This window comes from Symphodus melops (assembly GCF_947650265.1).
Source record: "Symphodus melops genome assembly, chromosome: 12".
Lineage (NCBI taxonomy): Eukaryota > Metazoa > Chordata > Actinopteri > Labriformes > Labridae > Symphodus > Symphodus melops.
The window spans coordinates 4,830,399-4,845,768 of NC_136702.1; the positions used below are offsets into that span (position 1 = coordinate 4,830,399).

Below are 15,370 nucleotides of genomic sequence, written 5' to 3' on the forward strand. Positions count from 1 at the left end.
TAGACTTCTACCTGAACACAAATATATTTTCTCTTTACAAACCATAGTTTCCTACTGCAGTAGACATTTTCTTACCATTGCAATATTTTCATTTTAGACTGTGCAATATTTATAGTTCAAGTCTTTAATGTGGAATATAAATTACCTGCTGTAAATATTTCCTACGTATAAATACTACCTTTACTTGAACGCAACTTGTTGTTTCTTTAGCTGTGAATATCTGTATGTTGGTGCACTTTAAGGTGAAACATTTCTAATTGTGACATGACAATAAAGGCTTTCTTTTCTTCTATTATTGTTTTTTAGGATAGATTCTAACGATGACTGTTTTCTGATTCCAGTACCTTCCTCGATGCTCCCAGCCTTAGCATCTTTTTTCTTCAGTTTCTTCTTGGAAATTTTCTGGAAGGGGGCAAACTCCACCACAGCAGGATACTCCTGGCCTGAGTAAATATTGGAATAAAGGCAGCGCATCATTTTACAGACCAGCTTTCAAGCTGTATCAATGGCAACAGCATATTATGACCCTATGTCTATAAAATGTAGCCTGTGGCAGTTAGTTTAACCTAGTCTACTATATGAAATGCAAATGCCTGGTTGTGTGAGTGCTGACAGTATGTGCAACAAAGTCATACCGAGTTTAAACAAAAATCAGACATACCTTTGTTATCGATGAAGACATAACCATCAAACCTGTCTCTAAACAGCAGGATATCTTCAGGGTTTTTAAAGTTGATATAAGCTCTGGAGAACAGATGGGGATAAAGACTGAAGAAAGGAAAATGATCTGGTTAGTTCAAAAAGAAACAAGAGATGTTTTTGTTCTGAACTGATTTTAGGTTTTGTGATTACCTTTGATCAGCTGGAAAGAACTCAAAATAATCGTAAGGTGGAAGAGGGCTGAGCTGTTCCTCTAGCAGGTCTTTTGACAGGTTAGGCGGAAGCCTTCGAATCACCACCTGTAATCAATGAACCAAAAGGTGTTTCCTTATCTGACAAAGATTACATTTGTAGGTAGTGCAGTTACACTTCTTGACTTGTTACATCTTTCTTTTTAAACATTTGTTCTCCTGTCCAAAATGATAGCATCTCTTCTTTTTTTTTAAGAAGAAGTGGCGATACAATTTAGGCAGCCTTTAAAATAAATATGACTTCATTTTCCTAGGGTTAAGTGTTGACATTTGTACTGAATTCAGACATGGAGTAAGGATATACATAACTTGTCTGACAGTCAAACAACAGATTTCTGCTCTCTTTAGGGAAAACAAAATGATTGTTTTAGAGCTTTTTAAAGTAAGCCAAATGTAACATAGCCTAGAATAATTAAACCTAGGACAGGAGGACCTGTCAGACATCTACACACACGCATACACATATAGCAGGCCATTTATGATAAAATACTAAGCTGGTCTAACAAGAGTTATGCAACTATCAGCTGCAGCCGTGAAAGATTACATGTGCATTTTTGTTGTTAGTGTTGACTTCATTAGTTTGAACACTAGCTGACAATGTCAACATAATGTGCAATCAACATTACCATTACACTTATCCACCTTATGTGAAATTATAAAATCTAATCGTCGATGTGGTCAAGAGAAAAAGCGGGACTGTATTAATATGTCCTCCTCTCGGCGCTGTCCGCGGTGCTGAAATGTCCCACCTGCCTTCATGCCTCCATGTCCGTTTTCCAAGCAGCGTAAACAATGCGACACGTCCCAAAAAAAACCCTCCCGACCTACCTTGGTAAAAACCTCTTTCCTCTCTTCTTTCTGCTTCAGGTTTCCCGGGATGTTTTCCTGGTCTCTTTGGAGGTCTCTGAACTGTATCTCGACGACGCTTTTCTCCTTGCCAACAGTCATTTGGTCCTTTTCAGACCTCATTTCTCTCCATCTCCCTCTCGCCCGTGTTGTCGCTGTGGCCTCGCGAGAACGACAGGATATCGCGAGAACAAATAGGTTTAAAATGACAGCTTATTTATTTTTTTATTTTTTTGCTGCTGTCAGGGTCTGAAGCCCTCTATACTGAAGCCATATACCTCCACACACTGAAGTGCTATCAGAGATGTAAAATAAGGTTCAGATAATGGACGATGTGCAAAAACATTTATTGAGCAACTCACACGGTGGAGGATCATACTATAAATTCAACCACCCTGTCCATCCCAATTATTTCGTATGCCTACTGTCCCACTTTTGAAATTAGTCGATTAATTTAAATTATTTCACATTAAATATACATTTTAAGTTAATTTATTTAAAGAATTGATGTACTAATACTATACTAACAGTAACAAAAAAAACACTTGATGAAGACTGGTGGATAGCAACCAATAGGGAACATTTAAGTATTTGATCTCAGCCTGTAATTTTCATTAATTAGTCTGAATAATTAATACATTATGAAATTAAATTGAGTGAACTGGCTATCCTATTTTTAGAAGTTAGTCTGTCACAATGGTCACATAATTAGAGCATTTCTCAACCACATAGGTGATTCACAGTAAGTGCACTCTACAGGTGACAAACATTAGAACAAAATATCAACCACCGCAGTTAAATACTATATCACTGCAGAAATTCGTAAATTGGTGGAATTTCTAGGGTCAGTAGGCTAAATATTTAAAAAACTATTAGAAAATACGCAAATGAATGCTGACTCACTCACAAGCAGTCTCGTTTCTGCATCAAAAGATAAAGAGCAAAGGGGTAAAGAAACTGTTTATTGCACTTGGTTTTAAAATAATCCAGCCACTTGAATCAGATCATGTCAACAGTTAGGCAGTCCTGAAGCCCTCGGTGTCACCTTGCAGGTCCGGAGTCGGACTGCAGGGCATCAGGCTTAACTGATCCGAACGGCACGCGCTCCCCGGAGAGCTCCAGGACTCCGGGCACGAGGACTGACTCACCGACCGACCGCGGGAATCTCTGTCGGGGACTATGAGAGAAAACCCCAACACCCACAAAAACTTACAGTTGGCACAAACACAGTGGGCATTACTTTAACGCAGAAAGGATTGCCATCAATGTTTAAACACTCACCGCTGAGGAAAGCTTGCCACTGTCGAGGTCTCTCCGGTGAGGACACGGAGCTCTTCAGGCTTGGGACAAAAGTGGAGCAGGTGTCCAGGTCTCGGCAGACCCTGTCCTGGCTGTAGATAACGGCTGACTTAGACGGTGTACAGCCCATTTCTGAATACATTACTAAAGCCTCTCTCCATTGGGGAAAAAGTGCTGGATAAAAACGCAAAAGAAAAAAAAAAATATTGTGTATGCTCCTTGAATATGAGGAGGGGAATGGATGAGTGTGGTGTTTTCATTGATCCTCGGGAGAGCATACTCCTCCCCTTTAACATCACAGTTGAAGAGATGGTCTGAGCTTCAATCTGTTTCAGACACAAAAGCTGCATTACTCCTTCAAGTTTTTCTCTGGAAAGGTTTGGATGAGGTGGTCCCAAATGATTGTAGGAAAGTTGAGGGATAAAATAAAAGCTAAAAAAAATCACATTTTAAACAAAACTTTACAGGTATTGTGCGAGCAGCCTTTGACACACTCGTTAACCACTGACTCACTACATCCTCTATTTGAAAACATGACAAATAACAGTTGGATTCGTTCATTATGTGCTTTAAGATTTCTCCGACATTTTTGGAAAAAGAAAAAATCTAGTTTGTTTAAACACCAAAGTCTTCTTTCCAAATTAGAATTGTGCCACTCTTAACACGTCAAGTACAGACATTGTTATAATCGACACAGAACACTGTTTAGATAAATGCATGGTTTATTTGATCAGTTACCAAGAAGACTTGTTTAAATTCAAACTGCTTGTATTGAAGCTGGCTCTTTATTCGAGGTGTAAATCCACAGGTTAAGCAACACGGAGGGTCCTGCCATAGGCAGCAATAATAGGTGCCGAGTCCTTCATGTGACGCGAGGTGATCGGCTGTGTTTGCTCTGTTCAATCAAGCGTCAGAGGAACACATGTTCCCAGCGTCTCCAGACTTAACCCAAGGCTCAAAACTAAACCTATACCAAGGCTCGTGTTAATTCCCCTTTTGAAAGTGCATTCTTGCTTCACTCACACTTTTAGTCAATCCAAAATGAAGTTCTCTACATCCATACCTTTAGAGAAACAATCACATCTAATGCACAAGATGAGGAATCCACAAGAAACCTTTGGTGGATGACGGCCACCACAGTTTTAGTTTTATTCATTGGGCTCGGGTATGTGTTCCCATGACGACCTGTTGCTCCGACAGTTCCACCTGCACACAGGGTGACATCACGTGCTGGTGTCGGACAAAGTGTCTAGCATGACGTCACTCTCATACATGTCACACTCCAGGGTCAAGGAGAGCCGCAGGGGCGTCTCCAGCATCATCTTGTCCTGATTTGAGAGTGGCGTTTCCATGGATGTGATGCCCGTGTCTTCCGGTCTCGGCGTGGCCATAAGCTCCCCGGGCTCTGTGGTGTTCAGCATCTTGATCAGCGCAGGAGTGTTCAGGCTGCCTCGCACCTTGTCGTTGATGTCTGTGCCTTAAAGGAAACAGACAAAATGATCTTTTGTGTTACTGAGGAAACATAGCCGAACTCAAATGACGTACAATTCCGGAAATTTAAACTTTGTCCAAATAATTCCCCCCAAAATTATTTAAGCCGTTTCCTACCAATATATGCATCTGTGTCACCGATGTACATCTCAATACAGTGGCCAAGCATGGTCACAGAGAAGGTGTCGTCCCTTTTTAGTCCAAGTGCCTGCGCAGAGAGAAACATTGAAAAGGTGAAACAAAACATTTTATACCAAACACAAACATCTCATCTTCTCATTTCCTCTCCCCGTAGTCTGAGAGAAGATTATTAACCTGTCTTTGCAACGTTTAGGGCCAAATTCTCAAAACAATACTTTCTGAGATGAGGGGGAAAAAAAGACAAAACAAAAAAAGATAAGATAGGAGGAAGTATACCGTGTGAAAGTAGTCGATGGCACTCTCAAAGTCGCCCATAAGGCTGTGCACGTATCCGATGGCAGAGTAGGTGGAGGCGTGCTGAGGGATCAACACCAAAGCCTGACGGTGGTACTCCAACGCCTGGTCGTACTTCCTACAGAAACAAACAGCACAGGGTGCAGAGTTCTTCTCACTGCATTCAAAGGTGTTTGCAGAAACTTCACAAAATACAAATGTGAAATCAAAGACTTTACATGTCACAGGGAATAAAAACAATGACATGGTTGAATTCCTCTGACTCCAACTTTTCCCTAACAGCATGTACACAGCTATCATTTCTTTTTCAGAGAAGGCCTACATGTTTTGATGATGGACCAATAACTTGCCTTTTTTTTTTAATTTAAATTTGTCATGTTCATTGTTATTTTTTTAGTGCTCTTGTTGATGCACTTCAGGTTTGCACTGCGGGTTGGGGGGATTGCAATTTCATCTGTGCTGTATGTCTAACATGGAGCATATTTGACAAAAAAAGAACCTTGAACCTTCATGGATGAGATCCTCCTCAGAATGAAAACTATCCAAACCTTTCAATAAAGCCTCTTGTGTAGCACACATTCTGCAAGGCCCTTCTATCTATGGAGTGGTGCCTATGCATAATTCATTAAAGGGTCTTTTCATGCATTCTAAATGAGGGCACTAGCTCTGCTGAACGACTGAAAGAGAACAAGTGAGCACATCTGTGAAAATAGTTTATAGCAGACAGGTGAAGGAAGACGAGAGGGAAAAAAAAAGGTAGGCGGGGAAATGAACAAGTCAGAGAGGAGTGCACTCCAACCAATCTTCTTCCATCATTCTGGGAGGATAAATTCAGCCTCCTGCCCGAGCCCTACATGTGTCTGCTCAAAATATAACCGTGAAGTCCAGGATGCTGTTCAGACAAAAGGCAGAGCGGTCTCTCTCTTACGGAGCGGACTCATGATGACTGAAATGAGCGCCATTCTTACTTCAGCTTCCGACACACGTGACCCAAGTTGTTTAACAGGGGCTCCCATTTATCCACAGTGACCTAAAACGTACAGGCAAAAGCAGAGACTATAAATAACATTCCTCAAAGAGAGGGTCTGTTTATGTTTATGCCTTTTGGATTCGATCAATCAGTTACCTCATTCCCTATGGCTTTGATTTTCTCCATCGCGTCGAGGAACAACCTTTCTGCCGTCTTCCAGCTGAAACCAAACAAGAGAAAATGTTATTACAGCTCATCGGAACGTTGAACATAAACCAGCGTGTATCTGATCTGCAGGCGCTGCTGCAAGTGTTTTATATTAATATAACCTTTGCATGTGTTTGATCTACTTTTCAAGGCTGGCAAATAGGAAAAAAAACCTTTGGAGATATTTTGATTTGCTTTATCAAAGCTTTGACATTTAGCAATTAGCAAGTGTAACAAAGGTAAACAGAACGTGCTAGAAGAATAACAAACCTAACTGTTAAAGTCCCTAGGAAACTGAACTTCGAGACCATCTAATCACTGCGTCCTAACACATTTCTAACTGAAACAGGAAAGAAGCAAACACAAGGACATAACGTTTGGACTCAATGGAAACGTCTGTACACACTGCTGGTGATGCTACCTCTGTCGAACTAGAGATCCACGTGTGATCAAGTGTGTGATGTTGGCTGACTGACTCACTCTCCGTTTTGAAAGGCGACCACGGCCACCTCGTGTATGACAAACGGGTCCTCTGGGGCGATGCTCAGAGCCTGGCTGAAGAAACGTTCGGCCAGCTTGGAGTTGTTGGTCAGCCCGTACTCCAGGCCGATGTAGAGCATGGGCAGGTGACACCTGGAGGAGAGAGAACAAACACGTTTCCTTTTCCTGTTAACCAGAAGTCACTGCTGCTACACTTACTTCCAGGTTTCTCTTAAAGGGCTCATCACTCAACATGAACACTTCCTTATTTGTATCCCTTGCAGTTGTATTGTATTTCAGTGTGTGGATAAAGGGAGTGGGGAACGGCATGATGGAAAAGAACCACAGGTTGGTTTCGAATCCCAGGCAGCCTGCTGGAAGGACTAAAGCCTCCGTACAAAAGCATTTCAAGCGGCTGACTACAAGAAGTGATATTGATGAAGTACCCTTTCATCAGCTGTGCAGCGGTGAAATAAGCGGCCATTGCTTGGTCGTGCTCACTCTCCACTGCAAACGAATGTCCATAGGCAATCCACGCAGGACCATACGTCCTCTCCAGCGTGGTGGCTTTGCTACAGGAGACCAACAGGACACAACATGGATAAGTGAATTGTTCATGTGGCCTTGAGCAGGATGTGCTTCCTATTGAGCAATAAGACACAAACCTGAGGTATCGCCGAGCATGCTCATTTTTATGGCCAACCATGAGATAGTAGCAGCCGACGGCAAACCAGGACACCTGAAGAAGAAAAAAAAATAAAAAAAATAAATAAAAGATCACTTCTGAAGGAAAAATCAGTTGAAAGGGAAAACTTAATATACGTTTATACAAACACTAGTCTTACCGGGTTGTTGGGATACAGGTCTACAAGTTTGTGTGAGAGGTAAAATAACTCTATAAGAGGACAAAAACAAACGCATTAAAAAAAGATATATTAAAAAAATCTGACAGGTAGGCTGGCAAAGCAATCAAACCAAACAATCTTCATACAACAATCCAAAGATGAGAGCTTACCATTTGATTTCCCGAGCTCTACTAAAGTTCCTATGTGCACCGGTAAACAGTTGGCATGGAAAGGGTCTTTGACCATCACCCTGAAATACAAAATTAAACATGCTTCAATGGTTCTGCATCTTCATGATGACATTAACTCACTGACCTTTCCTCCCTGTGGAATCACAATCACTACATGAGACACGCTGCTAAAAATAACCAGCTTCAGACGCGTGCTTTTATTTTACATAAACCATCATAAGCTCTATTCACTCAATCATGCGTCGTTCAGGATTAATACAAACTGACAAATAGAACTGCAATATGAAACACAAGTAGGACACATTGGGTGTGTTTTTCACCTCATCATCCCATTGTCTGTCTATACTCAACAATAAAAAATAAAAAAAAATACATAAAAATAAAAATTTACGTTTTCTCCATTTGAAGAGCAATTTGACCAAAGTGTGTAAAACATGGAGACACCTACATTGACGTGAGTTTGTAGCACATCTTGAAATCACAGTTATAATAATGCCTCTCTGCAAGAGACACCACTACATCCAAATTGTCTTGAAGTCCATTGACCATCTCTGGCACCACCAAATCACTGGGCTTGTTATACTGTAGTTAAAAAGGGAGAGAGAGAGAGAGAGAGAGAGAGAGAGAGAGAGAGTGTTATGTATTTATTTATACACGTGTGTGGAGGTGGGTGTAGGGTTGAAATGTGGGAGTTACAACAATGCTGTGAAAAAAAGAGACAGATAAAGAGAGGCCCGAACAATAACAGGCTGGAATATCCATAACAGTCATTTGCATACTAATTTGTATTAATGGTAAACAAATGAATCCTGAAGCACGGCAACAATAGACAGAAGTACTTGTTTGTACGCGCACTATAAAAAACGTAAACAATGACACAGGAGCGTGCAGTGTTTATTGTAACGAGGAAAACTGGACAACAACAACAACACAATAAGGCGTGCATGCTAGAAGAGAATATGCATATAAGACTTTGAATACAAAGACAAGTTTGTGTTTGACATTTAGAAAAATCAACAGTATCATACATTTCTCCTTTAATTTATCAATCATCTATCTAATCAATCAAAGATAAATGCAGTGTCCTACCTTCTTTAACTTATTCTCAAACAGGAAGTGTAACAGCTCCTCCTCCTCCTCAGTGCACTGTTGACTTAGAGGAAGTGAGTCGAGGAAGTCTTTCTCTGTTGACAAAACCACCAACACGTCTCACATGTTGAATTTATTAATAGTATAAAACATGGAAGTGAACATCCTCCCCACAGCGCAGCCTCACCTTCCTGCGCCGTCAACATGTGGTGGGACGTTAAAAGGTCGAAGGCTTCAAAGCAGTAGACGTCCAGTTTCAAGGCCTCTTTGTAGCTGGAGGTGGCCAGCGGTCTGTTGTCCATGGCATCATAGATCTTGCCCCGCAGGAGGCAGATGGAGCTGCTGACCTGGATCAATCCAGCGAGAAAGAGATCGGAGGTCAGATCCTCGACTTAACGCCCTGAATCTTACTCTTAAGTTAACATGCTGCTAAAGCTCCATCAGATCCCGACTGAAACTTTCTTACACGGAAAATATTTAATGCCAACATCATTTGTCTCTTCCTCTGTTTACTTGAAATCAGTGGTTCTCCACTCATCTCGCCTCAGGAGCCAACACCAACCCAAATGTACGATATATTTTTATCAATCAGATTTATTTTATTGAAAAATGATGGACTTTGGACCTCAGTCAGTTTAAAACATGTGACAGAAACAAAAAACTGAAGCGCTTTTTAAACATTTTTGTTTTGATTTGTTTTTACACGAGCCTTTTTCCAGACACATTCGCGGCCCACCTCTGGGTCCCGACCCACCAGTTGAGAACCACTGTGCTAAATCCAATCTATTTCCTTCAGTTGTTAAATCGCTTTAAACAGCTACCAAGTGAACTCAAGTGTCCTTAAACAAGTGTCTTACAAATTCTAAGCAGATGAATGCTCTCGATAAGGACTTGATGTGGGCAGCATGTGGTGCTGGGATTGTTTGAATTGAACTACATATGGCAAACAGGACACGAGTCCAGCAGCTGTACAGTCAGCCATATTTGCAGGGAGAACATTTAACAAATAAATTATTTTAAGAAGAACAAAACCATGAAAGAAGCAAGAATAGGTTGTTAAGTGTCGGCTTTGCTTCCAACAACAACATAAAAGGACAACAATAAGTACAGACATTATGTCATGTAACAGCAACATGTAAGAAATGGGCTTTACGATCACGGGCTGTATTTAGTATTTTCCAGTATTTCAGTGGCAGCCTAGACTTACAGAGGCAGGAGACATGTCCCAGTCCTTGTTTGACTCTGATGTCGTGTTGTCCTCTTTCAGGCTCCTGTCCAACAGCTTCTTACTAGCTGGCTCCTCAGCATCCAAGATATCCAAGGCCTGTTGGAACTCTTTAGCAGCATACTTAAAAAAAAATTAATAATAATAATTATCAGAAAAAAACGAATACTGTTCTTTAAGGCTTTGAATGACACACTGTATGGGAGGTTTGTCTTGATTCTATTCTGCTGTGTCTAAAACACTAGAACAAGGTTTGGAGTGGATTTCAACTACTTACATGGCATCTAGCAGCAAGATACTGACACGCTCCATACAACTGTGTGAGAGAGAAGACAAATGTAATAAACAAAGAGCTTTTTCACCCGCTCTCCATCACATAGACAGCTTTGAACACATCAACAACGACTCGTTTAAGCTGAAGCTACCTTGTCGAGTTTCCGCGAACGGAGGGCATGGGAGGCTCTGTGATACTGCGAGGTCAAATAAAGGCACTGAGCAAGCCAGTAGATGTCCTGCGGATCCTCTGTGTGACAAATAGAGAAGTAGGGTCATCAATGAATTACATTTGAGAATGATCAGTGACAGGACTAATCATCTACTCCAGCAAAGCAAAGTTTACACTCAGATAAACGTGACTTACAAATGTCACAGTTCATTTCTCACATTTTTGACTAGTTTGAATGATTAAGTTAAATCCTGGTGTGTATATATAATTTTTTAGCTCTTGTACTTTGTAATCCATGCTACATTGTTTACTTACTAACATTGTGTGTTTGATGTCCTGCTGCTGTAACGCCACAATATCCCAGCTTGGGATCAATGAAGTCCATATATATATATATATATATATACACACAGACATATACACACACACGTGTATAGATGCACACACATCTACCCATCCGTCCATGCATCCATAACTGCTGCTAAGCTAATGTGCTATCTAACGTCTCAGTTTATTTTAATGCTACGTCACAAAGACGAGCCTAAAATGAAAAAAAGCAGGAAAACACTCTCCATATAAAACAACATTATTATTGCAAACATAAAGGGTTAAAGACTTGCCCGAGCTGCTCATAACAGACCTGACAGCAGAAACTCACCGTGAGAGAGGGAGGCGATCTTATCGGCCCAGAACAGAGCACTTTGATATTGTTGCTGTAAATAAACAGAGAAGCAGAACAAGTATCACAAGGAGAGGGTCTGCAGTCCTGTCGTTTCCACAGCTTAAAATGTGGCTGTCAGAAAACGAAAAAAAAAACCACAACAACCTGCCGAGGGTTGTTACAATAGACCACAGCTCTGCTCTGAAATTAGCATGAGCTAGCACCGCACAGTAATTCTTACCTGGTCGATATAAAGTCTAACTCGCTTTCGAAGTCTGTCCAGATTCATCTTTATTTCGTCGAGTTGCTTTTGTTGCCCTGGCTATCAAAACAGTTTTATTATCAGAGGCAGAATAAAATGTTGCATCATACAGTGCATAAAACTGAGTGCTAGCTTGCCAGCAACGTAAAAAATCAAATCCGCGGCTTCTATCTGTAAAGTGTGTGCTGTGATATAATGCCGTAAGGAAACATGATCCGGATAGATAGTTCCGCATTGGTCTTTCTTACGTTCACGCAATGTCACAACAAAACAACAACAACAAACAGACATTATTTAGCAATATATGTACACTTTAATTTAATTCAATAATACAGATACCAATTTCATGATTATTATGAAAGGAAATCTGTAATCTTTAAGAAATACTTAGTTGTCTTGTGTTTTGGCACATAGGCGACTATTGCCCTTGTTTACGATTTTTGATCCGATAATCCAGCCGGCCTACTAGATCATTTCAGTGAACGTAGGGTAAGGTAGAGTAAGCTTATTTTTATAGGACCTTTCAGACACCAGGTAATTCAAAGTGCTTAACACAGGCACAGCAATCATGTTGATATTTCACAAGATATAATGACATTCCCTTAGATATATTGAGATAAAACAGTAGTTAAACATAACATTTAGATACAAATTAGTTTAATAAAAACAAAACGTTAAAAAGTATTGTAAATACACACATTTTATTAAGACAAAAGATAAGTTAAGATCTTTAGGTCCAATAGTCTCACAAAAATGACTTTCAAAACAGCTTATATTAGGTCTTTATTGTGAAGAAAACATGACAAAAAAGAAGGATAAAAAACACGTTATTCTTCTGAAAGACTTTCCGGCTCCTCCTTGGGTTTTTCAGGTGTATGAGGGTTGTTGAAAGTATTGGACCCATCAGGTGGGGAGGATGTTTCCATAGTATGAATGGCATTGTTGGAGTTAGTAAGGTGCTCAGATACATCTTGCTCCAAAACAGGGTTTGCTGTTTTGTCCAGATGCATCACTGCTCTCGGATATTTTTCCTTGACATGTCCTGCCTTCTTTTGTCCCAAAGACTTTGCTTTGCCCATGGCTTTGTTGTTTGCAAGACTCTGAGTGGTTACGTCTGCACTGATTTTTTGGTCTTTATCATAACCACTTGGCTTCTTTATTGTTTTTTTCTTGTCCCTGATATTGACACAAAGGAGAAGATTTATAATATTATATAATAAGGATCATTTTAGTTGAGATTTCATTTAGATTAAACAATAAGCAGCAAGGTTAAGTTATTTTAAAAGATGAGGAAAATGTAACCTCTGTCTGATTGGTCCATCCTCTGGGGTAACGTGTGATGCTCTCCATCAGCTTAACATGTTTGTGCCAATCCTTATGCAAGTTCCTCACGTTATAGTTTGGCTTACAATAGACCAAATGGTCCAGCATCTTTTGATTTTCCTTGGTAATACGGAGCAACTCCCGATGTTTTCTCTCTTTGCCGAGTCTTAAATGATGACAAAAAGTTTAAAAGCAGTGTTTTTAGTTTCAAGGTGCCCCTTTTTTTTACCTATTCATATGAATCTTTACACAATGTTTCTTCTTGAACATCAGCTGACCTTTTTTTTCATAATAATTCCTGTCGTCAACTCCTCCAGATGAGTTCATGATGTGAAGTATTTTTTCCTGAAGAATAAAGTTTTCGCTCTGCACCTTTTGCTTCCACTCACCTACAAGCTTAATGCATGAGAAATAAATATGGACATCTCAGTTTTACTAATACAATTGAAAAAAGGGGGCATTTTATGCGTGCTAATATGAAGTACAACAACAGCAGCAGGTCTTTCATCACTTTCCTAAGCTGTTTGCAAGTGGAAGATTTAGTAACAATGTCTTAAACTTTTGAATTGCAGATTTGGAGAATATTTCTTCTTCCGTAAAAGTTATCAAGCGAATGTGAATTTTAAGGTGTAAACATACATAAAGTAGCATTTGTACAGGAAGAAATCCAAGTACAGTTGACGTGCAGACATGTTGGTATATAAATGCTACTTGCAAAACTGTTACGGGAGATACCGGAGATTTTCCTGGTGTACTTCATTTTAGCACAGCTTTGATTACCTTGCTTATACTCAGTACAACAGCACTCCCTTCAGGTTTGTGTTGCTTAATTAATGCAGTATACCTACAGTTTTACTCAGACACTTAAAAAAACAAGATTCAAATGTATCCCCATAGTAAAGTAAAATAAACATTATATGAAATGGGCTATTTATTTCTTTGAAATTGAGACTCATTTGGATTGTTTAAGCAGAAACATCTGCTGCCAGCCTGAACATAGTGTGAGTTCAGTTGAAAGCATTAATGAAAAAACAGAAACCTGTTGTTTCTTTAGTTGCTGAACCAGGTGACAGTACGTCTTTGGTGCGGTGATGTTTAACTCTGATTTTGCTGACTTCACCTTATAGAAGGAAAAAAAAAGAAACAGCTTTGAGAAATTGTGATGCATTTGTTGCTAAAACACTAACTGTTTCTTTAAGACATGCTATTTTATCAATTGAGATATAAATGTGTTTTACAAACCAACCTTATCCCTGTGAATGTCATAGGAAGCCTTGTCCCATTTGAACTGCAGATATTTATTTGCACAGGGAAGGACAGATTGATGGGCCAAATGTGCCTTCATGGTCCTTTCAAAACTAAAAAAAAACAAACAAAAAAAATTAACACATGGAAACAATTCAACAAGCCCTGGCACTTAACAAAAGGGGAAGAAACATTCAAATAAAGCATAATTTTTGCATTATGTGCAAAGGTTAAGATGGTAAAATGGTCAAGATTTAATCATAACACACGATACAAGTGAAGAGTAATTAAGCTCACCCAGTTTCTGGCTCACCTCACAAACTGCTGCTGCCCTTTAGTTTCTCTTTATTCTGTCTCCTCACTTTACGGGTGTGTAAATGCTCCTAAGCTTCCAGGTCGACAGGAGCTCCTGCTCGGCAGTCTGTTCTCTGCCAGTCACTCACGGTCGCCATGGCAGCAGCAGGAGAGCGCGCGAGATGAATGGACAGTTCCACGCGCACAGGTAGAGAGGCCCAGGTTCATTTGCGAAGAGGGACTTTAAAATGAGGTGCTGTGTGAAGACTCCGATTTACACAGTTCAAATTGTTTGGAAAATGAACAGAGTTTTCATCATGTCTTCACAGTTTCGAAACTATGAGGCCACTCAAGGAAATAAATTGTGGTCGGCCTACATTTTCACGTGCATCGAACTTTCCACCTAAATCAACGAGATATTACATTAATTATAAAATAATATTGATTGAATAAAGGCATGTAGGCTACTGTAGGCTACTATATTTATTTGTTGTTACACAGACAATTACATCCATGGTAACAGTTCCCTAGAAACTTTAATCTGAACACTTAAACTATATTGCAGAATGCAAACAGAGATATTAGAGAGAACCACATAAAAAAACCTGCTGTCATAACCCACCTTGTTTTAAAGAGGGCCATTTGTTATAAAAAATACTTAGCGTGGACATTTTTTTTCTCCCTGAATTTAATAAAAATTGGATAAAAAATTGGATAAAACACTTTTATCCAATGAGCTGCTGCGATGTCAAGTCAAGTAATATCCTCATGCAAATTAACCAACTGTATTCGGGACTTTAAACTACAGTAGAGCAAAACACCAAATATTTATTGAATGAATCTCATTGAGCTGATATGACTTCATAAATGAACATCTAGCACAACACTCCCTCCTTGTGGTTAAAGCTGGCTATGACAGTTTTTGTTGCAAAATAATTCAAATCCCATGCCAGGGTGAACAACCAATGTGGGATATGTATAACTATAATATGTCAAGTTTATCATGCACCATGATGGTCTCTGAAGTTGTAGTACCACAAAGATTTAGTCTTTAAAAAATAAAATAACAACACAAACACGATGTCAGCAAGAAGTTCCAGAGGCAAAGTTTTATGAATTTATTGCACATGTATAACAAAAGTAGTAGTGAT

General features: G+C 39.7%; 2 protein-coding genes and 3 long non-coding RNA genes across 7 annotated transcripts in view; all 5 read right to left on the reverse strand.

The window, feature by feature from the left end:
- Window positions 1–1,944, reverse strand: part of upf3a (UPF3A regulator of nonsense mediated mRNA decay) — a 6,556-nt gene extending 4,612 nt beyond the window's left edge. The window contains exons 1-4 of the mRNA XM_079357960.1: window positions 1,740–1,944; window positions 853–959; window positions 662–768; window positions 250–443 (exon numbers count right to left, since the gene is read on the reverse strand). Of these exons, the coding sequence (XP_079214086.1) occupies window positions 250–443; window positions 662–768; window positions 853–959; window positions 1,740–1,880 (549 nt within the window). The 5' untranslated portion in view covers window positions 1,881–1,944. The remainder of the gene's footprint in view (window positions 1–249; window positions 444–661; window positions 769–852; window positions 960–1,739) is intronic.
- Window positions 1,945–2,304: 360 nt separating this feature from the next.
- LOC306832436 lies at window positions 2,305–3,443 on the reverse strand. The gene is made up of 3 exons (XR_013780228.1): window positions 3,039–3,443; window positions 2,515–2,934; window positions 2,305–2,380 (listed from the first exon to the last, which is right to left on the reverse strand). It is a non-coding gene; the product is annotated as an uncharacterized lncRNA (long non-coding RNA).
- A 317-nt stretch (window positions 3,444–3,760) lies between these two features.
- Window positions 3,761–11,579, reverse strand: cdc16 (cell division cycle 16 homolog). The gene is made up of 18 exons (XM_079357113.1): window positions 11,337–11,579; window positions 11,093–11,147; window positions 10,415–10,512; window positions 10,267–10,305; window positions 9,972–10,112; window positions 8,952–9,111; window positions 8,765–8,859; window positions 8,124–8,257; window positions 7,655–7,734; window positions 7,485–7,534; window positions 7,305–7,378; window positions 7,086–7,211; window positions 6,640–6,792; window positions 6,109–6,172; window positions 5,951–6,012; window positions 4,965–5,100; window positions 4,665–4,755; window positions 3,761–4,533 (listed from the first exon to the last, which is right to left on the reverse strand). Exons 1-18 carry the CDS (start codon window positions 11,382–11,384, stop codon window positions 4,280–4,282), a joined length of 1,860 nt encoding a protein of 619 aa, XP_079213239.1. The 5' UTR covers window positions 11,385–11,579; the 3' UTR covers window positions 3,761–4,279.
- Window positions 11,580–12,126: 547 nt separating this feature from the next.
- LOC306833148 lies at window positions 12,127–12,843 on the reverse strand. The gene is made up of 2 exons (XR_013780310.1): window positions 12,660–12,843; window positions 12,127–12,533 (listed from the first exon to the last, which is right to left on the reverse strand). It is a non-coding gene; the product is annotated as an uncharacterized lncRNA (long non-coding RNA).
- Window positions 12,844–12,959: 116 nt separating this feature from the next.
- Window positions 12,960–14,365, reverse strand: LOC306833147. 3 transcript variants are annotated; one of them, XR_013780307.1, is made up of 4 exons: window positions 14,223–14,365; window positions 13,927–14,038; window positions 13,720–13,800; window positions 12,960–13,076 (listed from the first exon to the last, which is right to left on the reverse strand). It is a non-coding gene; the product is annotated as an uncharacterized lncRNA (long non-coding RNA). The 3 variants fall into 3 exon arrangements; XR_013780308.1 differs by having other exon boundaries at window positions 14,239–14,253; XR_013780309.1 differs by lacking the exon at window positions 14,223–14,365 and having other exon boundaries at window positions 13,927–14,055.
- Between the last annotated feature and the right edge of the window lie 1,005 nt (window positions 14,366–15,370).

What these genes read in the sequence shown, in the direction of transcription:
- cdc16 (XM_079357113.1), bottom strand. Translation starts at nt 11,384, where the DNA reads ATGAATCTGGACAGACTTCGAAAGCGAGTTAGACTTTATATCGACCAG. An exon ending in CATGCTCGGCGATACCTCAG is followed by an intron (nt 7,212 to 7,304) that starts GTTTGTGTCTTA and finishes GGTCTCCTGTAG; the next exon opens with CAAAGCCACCACGCTGGAGA. An exon ending in CCATCGACTACTTTCACACG is followed by an intron (nt 4,756 to 4,964) that starts GTATACTTCCTC and finishes CTCTCTGCGCAG; the next exon opens with GCACTTGGACTAAAAAGGGA.